Source organism: Pangasianodon hypophthalmus, chromosome 20, assembly GCF_027358585.1.
Source record: "Pangasianodon hypophthalmus isolate fPanHyp1 chromosome 20, fPanHyp1.pri, whole genome shotgun sequence".
Classification (NCBI taxonomy): Eukaryota; Metazoa; Chordata; class Actinopteri; order Siluriformes; family Pangasiidae; genus Pangasianodon; species Pangasianodon hypophthalmus.
In genome coordinates, this window is record NC_069729.1 from 16,854,515 (window position 1) to 16,873,495 (window position 18,981).

Sequence of the window (18,981 nt, forward strand, 5' to 3'; positions counted from 1 at the left end):
CACTCAGTGTTTTTTGTATTTTGCATCATTCTGTGTAAACTATAGAGACTTCAAATCAAATCAAAGCCACAATCAAAGTCACAGAGATCACACTTTTGCTTCATTCTGATGTTTGATGTGAACATTAACTGACGCTCTTGACCTGTAATCTGCATGACATTATGCATTGTGAATTGAATTGAAGTGACTTGTGGCCAAGTAGGGTGACCCATACTCGGAATTTGTGCTCTGCATTTAACCCATCCAAATGCACACACACAGTAGTGAACACACACACACCATGAACACATACCCGGAGCAGTGGGCAGCCTTTTTTGCGGCAGCACCCGGGGAGCAGTTGGGGGTTCGGCGCCTTGCTCAAGGGTCTCACCTCAGTCGTGGTATTGAGAGTGGAAGAGAGCGCTGGTCATTCACTCCCACCACCTACAATCCCTGCCAGACCTGAGACACGAACCCACAACCTTCAGGTTCACCTTTGGGTTACAAGTCCGAGCCTCTAACCATTTTGTTCTGTAAATACAAAAAATCTGGCATTTCACTTGCAAATAAATTTAGAGATATGATATTAGAACTTAATTCATTGTATAAGTCGTTCCTGTAAGAAGTCAGAGGAAAGGCAACATCACCGAAAGCTGCTTTATCAGAAAGGGTTTTTACAGATGCTTGAAGTTCTGAGGGTATGAGAATGCTATCATAGCTTTAGCAGAATTAGATATGCCAAGTTCCTCCAAAACTTTTCCAAATCCCAATTTTTTATGAAACAGAATTCCATGTTTATATGAACATGGCATTTTGTAATCACTCTGTAGTGTTCACTACTTTGGAAGAATTTTGGAAGTTTTTGTGACACAGTGTTCATGTTTCTCATCATGGAAGTTGGAGGTTAATTACAGTGTAAATTAATACACAGTCTTTTTTGTAATTTATTAATAAATATGAGAGATGTTGACATTCCTGACAGTTTTTTTCTCATGTCCAGGGTCATTCCACCTTTATGTTGTTCATATAAAATACCTGCTCAATAGCATATGCCTGTCATTTATTTTTCCCAGCTGCTTAGCAACAGCATCCTCAGTCTCTAACCCCGGGTGTATCATGTGTCTGCCTTCCTAATCATGAGTTTCTCAACAAAAAAAAAACAACAACACTAACATCAGATTACAATTTGTCACTTATTTGTATTTTCTAACTCAACCTTTCAAATCATCAAGTGGCTGAGGCAAAACCTCTCACTTTGTTATTTACATCACATAGTTCTCTCCTACGGAGCAGACTGAGTGCAGCGTATGTGATTGCTCCAGCATGACTGCTGTGAGGGGCCGAGGCAACAGCACAGTAACCTGCTGAGAGCGATATTGAACAAGGCAGCTTTACTGAAAAAGAAAGGATGAAAAGGAAAATATGTACCAAGAATATGTAACAACAATATTCTTTTTACATACACAAGAAATGTGGTATTCATGAAAATCCAGTTAGCTGTGAAAAACATTTGTGTCCTATGAAAGCTCCCGAATTTGTGTAAATTTACATATAAGGAGACTCAATAATGCTCAGGTGAAGTGAATAACACTGATTATCTTGTTATAATGGCACCTGTCAAGGGGTGGGATATATTAGGCAGCAAGTGAACAGTCAGTTCTCGAAGTTGATGTTTTGGAAGCAGGAAAAAATGGGCAAGCGTAAGGATCTGAGCAACTTTGATATGGGCCAAAGTTTGTTGGCTAGACGACCGGGTCAGGGCATCTCCAAAACGTTAGATCTTGTGGGGTGTTCCCGGTATGCAGTAGTTAGCACCTTCCAAAAGTGGTCCAAGGAAGGAAAACCGGTGAACGGGTGACAGGGTCATGGATGCCCAAGGTTCACTGATGTGCATCGGGAGCGAAGGCTAGCCGGTCTAGTTCATTTCCACAGAAGAGCTACTGTAGCACAAGCTGCTGAAAAAGTTAATGCTGGCTCTGATAGATAGGTGTCAGAACACACAGCGTATCATGCGGACAGCCGGGCGTGTGCGTCGCTAACCTGGGGAAGAGATGACACCAAGATGCACTGTGGGAAGATGGCAAGCCGGCAGAGGCAGTGCGATGCTCTGAGCAATGTTATGCTGGGAAACTTTGGGTCCTGGCATTCATGTGGCCGTTACTTTGACACGTACCACCTACCTAAACATTGTTGCGATGTTCATGAAGACATGGTTTTCCAAGGTTAAAGTAGAAGAACTCGAGTGGCCTGCACAGAGCCCTGACCTCAACCCCACTGAAAACCTTTGGGATGAACTGGAACACCGACTGCACCCCAGATCTCCTCTCCCTACATCAGTGCCTGACCTCACTAACGCTCTTGTGGCTGAATGAACACAAATCCCCACAGCCACGCTCCAACATCTAGTGGAAAACCTTCCCAGAAGAGTGGAGCTTATTATAACAGAAAAAGGGGGACTAAATCCGGACTGGGATGTTCTAAAAGCACATATCAGTGTGGTGCTCAGGTGTCCACACTTTTGGCCATACAGTGTATGTAATTAGATTAACTTGTCTTTATATCGCCCCTTGGCAAACTTGATCCACTGATTTAAAGTTAATATAGCACATATGGGAAAACATTGGAAGTCAGATGGAAACTCATGAGTGCTGATGCTGTTAAAAGCAACTGAGCATACGGTTGGCTTTTCACACCCATGTGCCTTCAATGGGTAATGTTCCAGAAACAGCAGCTGCCCCTGAAAATGTGGGACACAAAAGCCAAATGAACTAGGTGTGTTAACGCAACATTGTGTTTATAACAATCATGATCAGCAATGAGGCATGGACCATTCAAAATATGCCACCAGGGAATTACACAAGATAATTTAATCATCTTATAAAATTAATTTCTTTGCATATTCATAGGTACATTCTATGTAATTCAACATATTCATATTCACCATATCTATGTAATTATAGATTCAACAATATAATTACAGGCTTCCCAGGAAATCGATAGGCAATAAAGAGATCTAAATTTTCCAAAAGGAAGTTCGTTTGTTCTCAGTACCACATGGCTGATATATATTTCTATTATCGAAGCTGCTGAGCTCTGGCCCTGCTTTCAGAGTCAGCTCAGCACCGTCTGGTCTCTATAATGAAGCACAGCAGGGACTTTTGCGGTCAGTTGGTTTCACACAACCAAGAGGGCAGCCGGCCAACATCCTACATTCACTCAGAGCTGTGGGCATCGCATTTAGTAATAAAAAAACATGCAGTAATAAAAAACTAATGCATCATATGCATGTTATGGCTTATATATGTATAAATCTGATTACAAGTCTTTAATTCTACACAAGTATTATTGACTATTGTACTTGCATTGCAGCCTTTCAGGGGCAATTCTGCTTAAACGCCTGCTTACAGACACTGAATCCAATAATCTCTTCCTCCTGTGCATTAACACTCAGAACTGAGATTAGCCGTGAAACTGTAGTTTTCTGTCTTCCAGGAGTCATGTAGAGTCGAGGTTATGAACAATGACCCACTTTTTTTATGGAGTGAAAATAAAATGCCAGCAAGTTACTTTTGTCATTCAGAGTCTTGTTTTTCTCATGTCAAGTAAGAAAGCAGTGTTTGCTTTGTTCGTATGTTATACGCAAGAACTACAAGGTTGTTTGGTTTCTCTTGGAGCTGCACTGGCTAGAATAAAGACTTCTGTATGTGAAGATTTTACACACCATGTTCATACTGCACAAGTGAACACCACACTGAGCAGAGGGGGGCAGATATTGTCAGTTTTTATTAATATTTACTTCAATTTAATGCTAAGTTGTCTGACTACGGCTGTCAGAAACTCATCAGACTATTTGACTGCAAAAAACTCGTCAGAGCTTATCCATTTTCAAAATTGACACAGCCTGATTAAATGTAGATTGTTTTCAACCAATCCCAGTCATGTAATGCAGAATCTTAGGTCTCATTAGATCAGGTCAAGATAAAAGAATACTGTGGTCTTTTTTAAAGCCTTTACAAAATTTTTCTTCTTCTTTTGGAACGCGGCCACAGACGACTCGCAAAATCGCCCAACCATAAAGCCTGTTTTTGTTTTTTCCCCCAAAATCAACCCACATAAAACTGTTTGCAACTTTTAATTTTCAGTGAATACTGCAGCAAACAAAAAAGATGGCTTTGGTAATATATTAAGACCCTGCTCAAAAACTACCTTCTATCAGTCAGTACTGGTTATAAAAAGACTATGATAACCTTTGTTTCAGAATAAGAGGATAAACCACTTAAAACTTGAGCTGATCACTCTACACCTTTGGAGGAAAAAAAAAAACAAAAAAACTATGACTGCCATCCCATTGGCTTACCAGATTCAGTTAATTTAATTAAAACAAAACAAAAAAAAACCAAAAAAAAAACAAAAAAAAAAAACACACACTTTGCCAGACAACCCAATATCCAGCTACTACTAATTGCAGCTTATTTATTCACATGATTTATTTACCATCGAGATAATGGGAACATAATTTACTGTTAGTATTGGGGGTGTAAGTTATTCTACAGGCCAACATGATACAACACCATGTATTCAAATATCTCAATCTTATTAAAATAACACAAGCCACACAGTTTGTGTAATTGAAAAACTTTGATTTATTGTGTTCTGGGCATTACTTATTTATGACCTAGGTCTCTCCTTCTTGCCTTTGTAGAGGGCCAGGAGAGAAACGTTGGCCACCTTCACCACCTTGAAACGTACTCCAGGGATATCACCGACGGCGTGTCCCTTACGACCGAATCCTGCCACCAGAACCTCATCGTTTTCCTATAAACACAAACATGGCCATCAAACTCAAAGCAGCCTCAACTTCATTACTGCAGTCAACATTCATCAATGATTCAGCTACCAAAAAGTCCAAACGCACCTCAATGAAATTCAGGCAACCGTCGTTGGGGACGAATGCAGTGATCTTCTTGCCGTTCTTGATCAGCTGGACTCGGACACACTTCCTAATAGCAGAGTTGGGCTGCTTGGCTTCAACGCCGCTGTGAAAAGAAATCCCATTAACATTTAATTTTAACAGAGAGCAAAATTAAAAACTAGCAGGTGATTTCTAAAACCCTGCTAATCATAGCAAGACTAAACAAGCATTTGAGTCATTTCTGGAGAAGCTATGACTTTCTCAGCATCATCTGGTGCCCTAACCTTCTGGAAAGAAATGCTGGATACTGTTAAAATTTATTATTCTTGGGGAAAAAAAAAAAAAAAAAAATCATGAAATGTTCTGTTTTTTTTTTTTTTTCCTCCAAGAACAAATCATAGGATCTTAACAGCATCCAACATTTCTTTCCAGAAGGTTAGGGCACCAGATGATGCTGAGGTGGTCACTGCATTTCCAGAAGTTACTCGAATTTTTATTCAGTTATATCCCACAGAGATATAGTTGAAAAAATTGAGCAAAACCTTTTTGCCTACTGGTTTTAAAGAAAACAATATTATATATACATATATTTTAATACTGTTTTTTTTCCCCCCGTAACAAATGTCCAATACAATCATCGCTGAGAGGGGGGGAAAAAGGAGCGCTGCAGTGCACTCAGTTGGTATGCAGGGTATAGGAAAGACACGGACACTTAATAGGGAAAATACACAAAAATAAAACCTTGCACTTACACTTTCTCAAGCACGATTCCTTTGGCGTGTGAAGCGCCTCCAAAGGGGTTAGCCTTCAGGGCTGTGCCCAAATGGGCCTTCTTGTACTGTTTATCATGCCACTTCTGCTCACGGCGGTGATCCCGCAGCTTTCTGGCAGTACGCAATCCACGGCACTTACCTACAAGACACAAGAAGAAGTAAGACACAGGCTGGATCTCAGACTTACCACAAATAATGTCCTGTTAGAGTGCACATGTAGTTAGTGATGTACAATATTAAAGAAAAACACGATATGCGATAACTCGTTAAATAATGCGATATGCGGTACAATAATCCTATAAGCATGTAAAATCAATTTACATTATATTTATATATTTAAAAGCTGAAAATGACATAACCAACATACATGTTTCCTGTTCTTTTGAGATACATGAAAGAATTCGCTGCTATCTGCCTCGCCCAAAAACTGTGACTTCTTTAAATATTAAAATCAATCATTTATCGCAAGCCCTTGCGATATGCATACCGCGATATTTCGATATATTGTGCAGCCTTACATGTAGTGTAAATAGAGTATTAAGTAAGTAAGAGTAGTGCACTCCATGTTAAACAGAAAGCCATTCACAACACAGCCGCATCTCTATACACATTACCTAGGCTTAATAGGTGACATAGCTATTTCATTTCAACACTGTTATAAACCTCAAATGCGATACAAACACATTTTCATCACTTATTTGGACTTATGACTGATTTAATAACATTATTTGGGCTGAATCCGCCGCGAGCGCTTAGTGAAGCTCTGTTAGCCATGTTAGCTCACAATATGGCGTGGCGGCTCTCCACGTTGTCGCGAAATAAATAATTAAAATTCTTATGACTACACCACAAATACACGATTTACCAACGAGTTCGAGTGTATAACTGCATTATCTTGGTATATATATTATTATTAAAACGCATTTTAATCGTATAACGCTCATTTAAAGGAAGTTTAAATTCGACTAAAGCGCATACCCATGTCGGCTCGATGGAAGTCCGGGGAGGAAAGAGAGATCCCAGAATGCTTTGCGAAGTTGTCTCTTGCGCAGGTCTTATAGGTGTCCACTGAAATGCCTGTTTATAAAAGAGTGTATTTTATATGTATATATGGACTGTCGTTTTTTTACCTTTATGTAATAATAGTACAACAACAGGGTATTATAATACAACAACAACATTAATAATAATAATAATAATAATAATAATAATAATAATAATAATAATACCATCTGTGTTTTTAATTAAATTGACCAGCAATCAATTTACAACATTTCTTGTTTTGTATTTGTAAATGTAATTAAATATGTAATTAAATACACTATGGCCAAAAGTATGAGGACACCTGATCATCACACTATTGTAGCATTACAGTTTGCCTTCATTGTAACTAAGAGGCCCAAACCTACATTGTCATGCTGATCTCAACCCCACTGAAAACCTCTGGGATGAACTAGATCACTGGCTCTTTTGCTGAACATCAATGCCCGACCTCTTGTACTTTTGTGGCTGAATGGGCAAAATCACCAAAATCTAGTGCAAAGGCTTCCCAGAAGAGTGGAAAGTCACAAAGCTGGGACTAACTCCATTCCATGGTTTTGGAATGGGGTGTTCAATGGTCAGATGTCCACATTCTTTTGGCCATATAGTGTAGATCAGTGGATACACACAATGTACACTCACTCACGAATATGCAAAATCTTGAGGCAAGTTCGAGTTCCAGTCCTTCTAGTCGAGTTCAGGAACAGGAATCTGAGGCTACAGGGGCACAGGATCACAAAACTGAACAACTGAAAATGGGAAAAAGACCAGGTAATGTTTTTCCAAACTTTACCTGTTCATTTCCTGAGACCTGCAGACAGGCTTTGGCCCTGTCCCAAACAGACACACTTTGGTGACTTGTGCACAAGTGATCAAGGACTTGAGGCTGTAAAAGCAAGGATTTGAAGATAACTCACCATCCAGCAACAGAGTTACAAACTCAGCACTACACATGGATTTCTATGAGATAATGAGAAATAATTCAACCTAATTCGTTTCAGTGACCCATGAAAACCTAGACTTCACTTTCCATCAGAAGAAGAATTAAGTTCATAATCATTTTGTTAATCCTATTAACATATAATTGCACACTGAAGACAGTGACTAACTCAAACAATACGCTGTTGAAATCAGCAGTTCAGTATAAAATGAGCCTATAGACTAGGTAATCGGGTAATTATATACTCATTCTTCTTCGGTAAGAGCTTTATCCTGGTAGTGGTGGATCTGGGGTCTATCCTAGGAACACTGGGTGTGAGGTGAGAATACACCCTGGATGGGATGCCAGTCTATCACAGGGCACCATGCACACATACATTCACACACTCATTCACACATGGGGCAATTTATTTACCAATCCACCTGAACAGCGCTTCCTGAGCTGATGTGGATGTGTTAGATCAGGGAACACACTAAAATGTGCAGGACAGGGGGTTATACCAGGACCAGGGTGGGGTTCCTCTGTAAGACATGGTTTTTATTGGAATTATTTGGCCCCACATTTAATCAAGACTACAGTGAAGAGCAGTTAGTGTGTCCTGTCCAAATTCAGGTCACACACCTTATGGCCAAAAGTTTGCAGACTCCTGACCTTCACACCCTTATGTGTTCCTTCCCCAAACTTCTGCCACAAAGCTGGAAGCACACAATTGTACAAAAGATTTCGTTTCACAGGAAGTACATGAATGCCTCTGTGCACAAAGCGAGCTCCATGAAAACATGGTTTGCCAAGGTTGGAGTGAAAGAACTCAAAGCTTCCTGCACAGAACCCTGACCTCAATCCCACTGAATACTTTTGGGATGAACTTGAACGCACACTGCACCCCAGACCTCATCCAACATTAGTGCCTGATCTCATTAATGCTCTAGTGGCCGAATGATCACAAATCCCCATAGCCACGCTCCAAAATCTAGTGGAAAGCCTTCCCGGAAGAGTGGAGCTTATTATAACAGCAAAGGGGGAATAAATCTGGAATGTGATGTTCAAAACAGCATATGATTGTGATAATCAGGTGTCCATATAGTGTAATTTATTACATGATTCCTAGTAAAAGCTTATACGGTGCACTTCCTACAGTACTAGTGGAAGAGCTACATGTCTATGCTTCGTGTTGCGCGTTGAGATAAAAAAAAAAAAAAAGGAGGGGGCGTGGTCAGAATGCACGTTTGTCCTCCTGGGCGCGTTGATTGGCTGCCGCTCATGCCAATCACAGGGAGGGCTTGGTCTGTTATCGGGGCAGATTATGAAGCAGCAGTATTCGTTTGAGGAGAAAGGCTCTGGACCTTTTACATATATACATGGCAGCACCGATGTCTTTGGCTTTATTTTCTGTTATTTTCCTGCAGATATCTTCGTCTTACGAACAAGTGCCTGCTTTTGTCGAGGGGAGGTAGGAAAAAAAGGCTTACATTTACCTGAAATTTACCTGTGCAGGAAAATTATTGATAATAATAATAATAATAATAATAAGGAATGGTGCAATATCTTTTATATAATAAAAGATATATATGTATATATATATGTATATATATGTATATATATATATATATATATATATATATATATATATATATATATATATATATATATATATGTGTGTGTGTGTGTGTGTGTGTGTGTATGTATGTATGTGTGCAATATATAAAGGAATGTTGTATTAGGTTAACATATGAAGGTGAAATAGGTGCAGAGTGCTCCTTTTGTCTGCTGTAGATGAGATGTGTGTTGTATCTGCATTGAAACTGAACTGGCACTGTCAGTGAAACACAAGAGAAAATCCATGGAAAGAAGGCGTCAGTTTACAAGGCGAATCCATATTTCACTAAAGCCTGAAATAAAGCCTCCTACATCTGTGCAGCTATTACAGGAGGTTGTAGACGTAGATGTAGTGCAATAGCCGGATTTGGCATAATAGAGTGGTGAAGGAATGTGGAGGCTGATGAGGATGAGCTGAGGATGCCTTCAGTGCAGTGGTGCTGATGAGAATCTGTTTTAAATCTGCACTGTGTTGACTGTGATTACAGATGTGCGCAAACAGGAAGGTGCATTCCACAAACAATCCATGTTTGTAGGGAATCAGTACATATAGGCTATCTTTTGTTCCTTAAATGTTCTTGATGTTTTGATGCACCATCTTTATGAAGTGCAGTAACTTTGGAAGAAACATCAGAAATGATTGATCATCTCCGTCATATGAAAACAACAAATCACCAAAACAGCTGTTTACAGCTGTGCAAAAGCATCAGTCAACCTTATATTCACGCACCAGGCTGGCAAACTTTATTTTGTGTGTGTGTGTGTGTGTGTGAAAACCATCCATATGGTGGCTACTTCAGATGTTTGAACAAGATGGCAGAATGTTGGGAGCTTTTTTTTCTCTATCTCTCTCTCTCTATCCACCAGATGGTGCCTGAAACTAAATCAATGTGAATTCATTTGATTTGTGACACAAATGTCTCAGTTGAAACTCCCAGTATTTTGATTTGGTTCAGAATTACAGACATTTTTTTTGCTTTTCATTGGTAGCCACCGCCGCACCTCTTTATTGGTCCATTCTGCTTCAGTTTTCTTAACCAGTAAAGTGGTGTTTAAAAAAATACAGGTTGCAACATATTGCATCATTTTCAGTCAAACCGATGAACAGCAAAGGATTAAATAAGTTTACAACACAGAGCGCTTAGAGCTGTAACAGTTTATAAAGAGCCGAGGTGCTTCATTTATATTTTTTCCTGTAGCAGATTATTTTATCCAGACGAATTATAAATAATGCAGAATCCAAATCGAAAGTACTCTGTCAAGTAAAAAAAAAAGGTACTAAACTTGCTTTCAATTTGTCAGTGTGGTGGAATGTTGTAGAATAGTTTCCTTTGTGCCTTTACACTAGAACATTATTACACTCTTAGATAAATTGAAAACCCTTGAAGGTTCTTTATTTGCCCCTCTGGGAAAGCTTTAGCTAATTCAAAGAAGAATCCTTAAGAAAGCTTAAGAAGGACTTTTTAATTATGTAATGAACCCTTAAACATCCTTGAAATGACAGATTTTTCTCATTTTAGTAAAGTTTTGTGTAAATGTTTTTGCAGGCCAAACCAAACTAAAAATCCTGCCAGAGTTACAAAAATTTGAGTAACACTGGACTCTTCAAACTCCCTTAAAGCACCATACCGTAAAGCAGGTTCACGGCACAGATGGTTCATATTTAGTGACGCCCACAAAACTCCATAAAAGGCAAAACTCACAGTGAGTTGAAAATGACTAAACAGTGAAAGAGTGCCTCCAAAGCACGGTGTGTGCTAAATCTTTCAATAATGCAGCTCAGCCACTGCAAAAGGTCGACTACAATAAACACACAATAATTCACTAATTGAAATAAGCAGGTTATTTAAACTTGACAGCATAATTCATATATAAACTGCAATAGCTTGTGGCAGTTATATGATTTGAAGGCAGTCAGTCAAGGTTCACGTTTACACAAACTCTGGAGAGAGGATATGAATATTTTTCCCAACTAACTGGATTTTCACGAATACCATATTTCTTGTGTAAACACTCCAGTGAATGATTTACGAACAAATTTGTTCTTTTCCAGCTTGACAAATGAGGCCCCTTGTTTGTACCTCAAGGAGCAAAAATTTACTCTCTTTTTCTGACAGTGTATAACTGAGCAGTAAAGGGTTAAATGTCTTGCTCAAGGGCCCAGCAGTGGCTCTCTAGTCGTAATTAAACTCAAACCCTTAAAGTATTCTTAAAACATGTAATTTTAAAACATTAAACTTGTGTTTTGAACCATTAAAAATGTAAAATATTTAAAACATTTTAATTAATCTATTAAAGTTGGCCTGAGGTCCACACTTTACCTTCATTAAAAATGCCAGTTTTTATGGATATATATAAAAAGTGTATTTTGGAAACATACTAATGTCCTACTTGATCCTAAATTCTAGTCGGTTAGTGAACTGTTAGTAAACTAGTAAACTCAGTTATCACAAGTAGACATCAGTGTGATTTCTTTATCAGAGTGTCGATTTGGATTGAGCTCAAAAAATGTCAAAAAGACATGAAAATGATACATTTGCTGAGGTTAATGTGATTTTTTAAAAATATTTTGGCCAGATGAAAGTTTTAACCTTTTTAAACATGTAGAAAAGATGGCTATTGTGGTCATATATGTGCCATTAAACTTAACATGGGTGTCAGAGATTCTCCTCATGAAAAATGGTGAGGACAAGTGGAAAAACTTGAAAAGTGATTTGTATTTTGGACAAATGTTTATGACATCACAAACTAAGGTCATATGCGATGCTCTCTATAATAGCTTCATTTATAGAACTACTGCAAGAACATCAATCATCCAACCAAGAGAATCACTGACTAAGCACTGAATTCGTCCCATAGAGGTGTATCTCTTGCATTATATAACTGCACCATTGCCGGCCGATTGACCCACATGTGCAGGTGCTGTGACGCAGGTAGATCCTTTAAGCTGTCGCTGAATCAGAGAAAATGACAGACTCAGTGTCTAGTCTTGTTTTATCACCCCCACCCTCAGCACTCCAAGTATTTGAAAAGCCCTGTTTTACCTGGGTGGTGTTTTTTAGGGAGATTTATTGTTGGTGTTGGCTCGTGCTGCTAAATTTGGACGTCTTACAGGCTCGGATAAATGATTACTCACTGCTGGGCTAAATATAGTTACATAACACTGACATCTGCTGAATACAATAACTCAGAGGGCTCAATGCTTCTCTCCTCGCTGCTCGGTGACCTTTTCATCACACTTTAACAGTCTGAAACACAGCGCCTTTAACTGTCTGCAGCATGCTTATTGTGTATGTGGCTCAGGCTACATCAGAAGACTCTAATGTACTAACTACTGGACACACAAAACTTCCTCGAGCTGTGATGAGTCACAACAGGGATCACTGAGAACCTGCACTGCGTAAATATACACACACACTTCTAAGATGGAGTAGTACAATGTACTACAGTGTATTACTCACTGACCTCTTTATTAGAAACACCATACTAATACTGGATAGAACTGGATAGGAGCTCCTCTTTGTGTTCATAAAGGGCGATGATGAACAGCACTCAGATAGGCTGTGGCATTCAAACGATGTTTGATTGGTATGAAGGGGCCCAAAGTGTGCCAAGAAAACATTCCCCACACCATTACACCACCTCCACCAGCCTGAACTGTTGACACAAGGCAGGTTGGGTCCATGGAGTCATGCTGCTGATGCCAAATTCTGACCCTACCCAAGATTCATCAGATCAGGTGACATTTTTCTGATCTTTAGCTGTCCAGTTGTAATCTCAGATTCATGTTCTTGGCTGACAGGAGTTGAACCCAATGTGGTCTTTTGCTGTTGTAGCCCATCCGCTTCAAGGTTCGACATGTTGTGTGTTCTGAGATGCTTTTCTGCTCACCATGGTTGTAAAGAGTGGTTATATAGAATTACTGTAACCATCTTGTCAGCTTAAACCAATCTTCTAACCTCTATCATCAACAAGGCATTTTTGCTTGCAGAACTGACGCTCACTGGATGTTTTTTTTTCCGCACCATCCTGTGTAAACTCTAGCGATTATTGTATGTGAAAATCCCAGAAAAAAATCTTATCTATCTATCTATCTATCTATCTATCTATCATAGCACCCTGAATCAAAATTGAATCAAAGTATCCATGGTAACAATATTGAATATCGTGATGTATCACATAACCAAACATGTCTATGACCCTACTACCAGAGGGGAAGGAGTCTAGAATACTCACTGTATTAAGCTGACACATGCAATACATTTACATTAAGTGAGCAGCTCACCCACTGCTCTCATCCTCACAAGCTGCTTCTCTGACATAGCTTGGTGATTTTTGATGCTCTCGGGACAGGAGGTCAAGTCTTAACACCGCCTATGTCCTCATACCGCCACCTCTTAATCAGATTCTCCAGTGCCTCAGGGCTAAACCCGTTTTATCAGGCATGACAGCAGAGATTAGGATGTTTAATCAGATACTCATCTCACTGTTGAGAAAAACAGAAGCGTAAAGGGAAAAGATGCTCTGAATGACATGGGGTTTGTGTGTATGTGTGTGTGTGTGTGTGTGTGTGTGTGTGTGATTTCAGTGCTGATTCACACACACTTCTGAAAACCTTGGAAGACTGGATTAAAGTGGATTAAATGGATGTACTGTATATGGAAGCTATTATATTTTAGACCTCAAACGAAATGGCTTTGATCTTTAATTTATTGCATTTTCATTTCCACAGTTCAGATGAAGCAGTGTCACAAGACAGCCAAATCAGAGAAAGTGAGTCATTTTGAAAACTGGTACTCAGTCTATATTATCCTTTCACACCAAATTGCTTTTATTAACATGTGATTGCACATGACATATATAAATACCTGACCTGACATTAGCACCATATTATTGCATGTATTATGCAATAGTGACATAACAACCTTATTCTATTAAGTTAGATTTATTAGTCTGGATAAGGAAATTATTTTTTTTTGTTTTCTCCAGATGGTGTCGGTGGTGAGAGTCAGAGCGTCTGGTACGATCACGGCTCGTTGTTCACAGCGGAGGAGATGAGACCGCCTCTGCAGGTGAGGTGTGGCTTCGTCTGCCAGCACATCAGTGTGACCTTGAGCTTTTCCTCCACCCCAGATCAATCCAATCCCACACAGGCTGCACTGTGGCTCAGGAAGACAGATTACAGGAGGCAGTGTTTCAGTAATGTCCGGGTTTGTCTGATGGATTCAAAAGCACTGCGTCTTTACAGAATATTATGTCCTTAAAGGAAAAATCCAACCTGAATGACTTGCAATTAACATGTGATTAGTAATAATGTAGCTATTATGTAGTAATGAAGCCTTACCTTGCTTCAAATGCCATCATTAAGATACATAATCTAATGTAATTACTATCGTACTGTCATCTGCGGACCCTCCAATGTTCTGGTATAATTACGCTTTCTAACACCAAGAGACTGGGCTCCTGTGTTAAATTCAAACCCTGCCTCTTATTTTTTGTGACACAGTCGAAAATTGCAATAAGGAAACAAGTTATTTGTGTTGTCCATCATCCTACTTAGCGTTCTAGTTTTTACACAGTGACGTTTCGTACATATTTATAGCTTACAGTAAGTCCTAAACAAATCTAAAATATTGGATGAGGCAGAAGTTTACGGAAAAGATTTTCTGTGATATAGACTTCCACTTGCCTTGTAGCTTCACTACTCAAGGTCTTGTTGCTCAAGATTAGGCAGACATCAGACATCAAATGTGTATGTGTTTTGTTTGATTAAATACATTTGAAGTAATTGAGATTTTAATCTACATGCATGTGAATCTACCGCTCTGTTTCAGCTACGTGACTGGAGGCCGCCGTCTCCTCGGCCTAGCAGGAGAAAGTTGCTGCAGTATGGAGGAATCATGCCCTACTCTCCTCTGAATGTTGTTTACAATGGTAAAACATGCATCTTGTTTAGAGCCAGGAAGCTGGCCATCAGGTACAGAAATCACACACTAGTGGACCTCACACAGAGAGTGTTTGGCCCTGATGCAATAGTGGACACCAGAGGCTCATTTTGCAGCAAGGACAAGGCCACGTAAGTTACAAATGATACACAGATTGATTGTACAGAGATTGTATGGGACTAATAGAAAATACTGACTGAGGCACTGCCATTTGTAAAGATTAGTTAATATTTTTGTATTATTTTTTGTATAGTGACGTATAATATGATGATACACTTGGGTACATTTCATTGCACTTTATTAAAGCAAGCAAAAAGCAATGTACTTTTAATACATTAAATGTCAAGTGTTTAGACATGCTATTTTCATCATTTTGAAGTAAATCTATAAAAACTTGTACACTAAACTATGCAGTATGTGGAGCCAAAGACATAAATACTATTTGTATTCCTCATAAGACTCAACATACGATTTGGAGATGTGGAGGAGCTCAGAGGACTTGCCATCAGGTCAGTACATATCTCCAGCACTGCTAATAATTAATATAACCTTCTTCATGCCAAGTAAACCAGATCTCACCTCATGTCCTGCTTTCGACAGACTGCAGATGTCCAACACATTCTATGAATCAGCAGGACAGAACTGGTTCACTCTGGATAGCGTCCACATCCACTACAACTGGACACACGAGGCCACGTTCAACGCCACGGACGTGTACGCTCCCTCCACCAACTCGTACCACTGCCAACACGTCAGCAGCCTGCAGAAATACGACACGCTGCTGGTGCCCAGCTCCAACACGGACAACGCGGCAAACTGGCACATCACCTTCACAGACTTCCAGGTGAGCGCTGAAGAGAAGGTCAATAGGAGTGAACCGATCACAAAGACTAAAATGATAATAAAGCTTGATAAATCACACTGTGATTGTGATTTGCTGTGTCCTGCATAAGTATTCACCCCATATTTGGACAATTCCACCTTCTGTAATGCTACAACCTGGAATTGAAATGCATGTGACTGGGAATGTTGTGAATCTACATAAAATAGCCCATAATATTTATAAATAAAAATGCAAAAGATCACAGCAATGGGTATGAATACTTATGCAATCACAAATTTTACATTTTTTATTTCCAACTCGTATTGATTTTCCCGACACATCAATATTATGGTCTAATCTGTAGATTCATGACATATAATCCCAATTAAGTCCAGTTCCAGGTTATAAAATTACAAAAATATGGAAAAGCTCAAAGGGGGGGTGAATACTTATGCAAGGCACTGTAATATCATCGCACACCTACTGCTTTAATTCCCACCAGATTCAAGCATTCAACGTCAACTCGAACAAGTTCTCCTCAGCCAGCGACTGCGCCACGTTCTTCACCCCGGCCATCCTCATGGGTCTCATCACGTCGCTGATCCTGCTGCTCGTCCTCGCCTACGCCCTGCACATGGTGGTCCACCTCAAGCACATCGACCGCTACGAAGAGCACAAGACCACCGTCTACTTCCCCCGAAGCACAGAAGCTGAAAGTGCTGAGAAGAACAGCCTGTAGACCAGTAGGATCCCCCCGCCGACCTACAAGCACAGAGACGGACAGTTCGGCAACTCTGAGCTCTCAAGCCCGTACGAGTGAAAGTGCAGGAGCAGGCTGGAGGCGTCGCGTTAAGAGCGTTTTCGCTTCTGTCTGTGCTACTACACTCGCAGGATTGTGGTAGGACAGAAAGAGCAGATTCCTGCAGGGTTTTAAAAATTGGAGATACCCCGATTTGTATCTACCACTAGATCTCTTTTTCTTTTTTTGCGAGATGAATCGCAAGTGATCGGGATCTGAAAGAGAACCTCAGATTCCTGAATTAATTCAAATTAGCACAGTGTACTTCGAATTTATATCGTCTGTCTCATATAAGCATATAACCTCCTGGTGAGAATCAGGTTAAATAATATATGGACGCTTTATTACACTTCACTTACAAACTGTGTATAAACCATTATGATTTATAAGTGTATTAGACATTAAAAATATGGAAGTACTATACTCAAAACTTTGATCTTCTCAGTAACTGAACATTTTTATCCACTTTACACAAAAGTTAAAATGAATAAAATATGAAAATAATTGTCTGTACTGGACCAGTCAGAAGTTGGGACACAACTGATTGAATGTATGTTATTCATCAGATTAAAGATTCGCTTTCTAAAGGCTTAAGCTTGGATTTTGATGCTCATTTAAATTTACTTCCAAAGCATAAAATTTTCATTTTGGGAAAAGCAGCCATCAGATGGTTTCTTATGAAGCTATGAGTATGAAAATATTATCAGGGCTACATTGAAATATCTGAAATATAAAAGATCTAAAATGTAGTTGTTGCTTTTTTTAAACACATTTTTGTTTTTCGCCTAATTTTGTTATTTTATAGGCTTGATGAATTGACTGTTATTCTAAAATGTGAAAGAAATTAAAAAATTGAAAAATACCTTCTATGAGTAGGCGTGTCCAAACTTTTTCACTGGTACTGTATATGACTGACGTACATAAAGTAATGGTTTCTATGCAGTATGTAACGACCCGAGTGTCATGAAATCCCTCAAAGATTTAGAGGATGACGTAAGATATTTGATTGTTTACTGGCACTCTTTCTGGACGATGTGTTTTGAAATAGTTGTGTTCTTGCTTTTTTGTGCAACTTGTATGTTTAATCCGGTTTTGTAATTTCTTATTTTTTAAAATTCTTTTTAAGTGAATGCATTCAAGCTGAGCCTTTGACAATAACATGGATCTCTTATAAGCTACTTGGATTTTATCTACAACCATTGAAGCACAATGGAAGCAACGTGAAGTTGTAACATACAGCATGTGGCTAGAAACATTTCAGTACCACAATCATATAAATGTATACAATACTGATGATAGTCATTATATACTAAATGAGGGAATAGCCTGTCCTTTTTCCATTTACGCATATATGAAATGGGCTATTGTGTATTGATGTGGAATAATTATTGTCCCCACTATTTCTGTTGAGTTCAATAAAACCAGCAGCTCATTCATGCCAGATGTCAGTGTCTTTGTTAATATTATGTTCACTTTATCTTTGCTAAAATGCTTAATGTTGAACATATTGGGCTTTTTATTAGGTACACCTACAAAGTAGGTGCATAGTGTAAGTAAATTACTGACTGTTGACATAATTTGCCAGTCTTTGCTCTAGCATGTCCATCAGTGAATGGGGACCGCACACACAGCCCAAAACATGCCAGTAGGTGGATTGGTGTCTCTAAATTGCCACTAGGTGTGAATAAGGGTGTGAATGTGTGTGCATGGTGCCCTGCAATGGACTGCTATCCAATTCAGGATCCATTCTCGCTTCATACCCAGTGTTCCCAGGATAGGCTCCTGATCCACCCTTACCCTGAACAGGAAAAAGCGCTTACTCGAGATAAAGGAAAGAATAAATGGATGACTGTGTACACTTATTGCCACTTTATTAGACACGCCTACCATTTCATTGGCCCATGTATGTGTACAGTTGAAAAAAGAAAAACAGCACATTTTGTCCAAGTACAGTATGTGTTAAGTTTCTGACAAATGATAAACACAAAAAATGGTGCAAAATGGCAAATATTAAGCTTTTAATGGTCTTAACAACAAATCATTGGTCAGAAAATTTGCAAAAATTAACAAATGCACTCCTGAGAGCTCCTGTGCCACCATTTGCTGGTTTACTTTTGCTGCAGTGAACTGTTTGTTTGAGGAAAAGCTAGAAACAGGGAAATTCACCTTTATA

General features: G+C 39.2%; 2 protein-coding genes across 2 annotated transcripts; one reads left to right on the plus strand and one right to left on the minus strand.

Annotated features, from left to right (window-relative positions):
• Positions 1-4,598: 4,598 nt before the first annotated feature.
• rps23 (ribosomal protein S23) lies at positions 4,599-6,741 on the minus strand. The gene is made up of 4 exons (XM_034314032.2): positions 6,643-6,741; positions 5,644-5,803; positions 4,895-5,015; positions 4,599-4,794 (listed from the first exon to the last, which is right to left on the minus strand). Exons 1-4 carry the CDS (start codon positions 6,644-6,646, stop codon positions 4,648-4,650), a joined length of 432 nt encoding a protein of 143 aa, XP_034169923.2. The 5' UTR covers positions 6,647-6,741; the 3' UTR covers positions 4,599-4,647.
• A 2,193-nt stretch (positions 6,742-8,934) lies between these two features.
• Positions 8,935-18,244, plus strand: atp6ap1la (ATPase H+ transporting accessory protein 1 like a). The gene is made up of 7 exons (XM_026932444.3): positions 8,935-9,095; positions 13,974-14,014; positions 14,231-14,313; positions 15,076-15,317; positions 15,645-15,695; positions 15,787-16,030; positions 16,512-18,244. Exons 1-7 carry the CDS (start codon positions 9,004-9,006, stop codon positions 16,746-16,748), a joined length of 990 nt encoding a protein of 329 aa, XP_026788245.1. The 5' UTR covers positions 8,935-9,003; the 3' UTR covers positions 16,749-18,244.
• Positions 18,245-18,981: the final 737 nt, after the last annotated feature.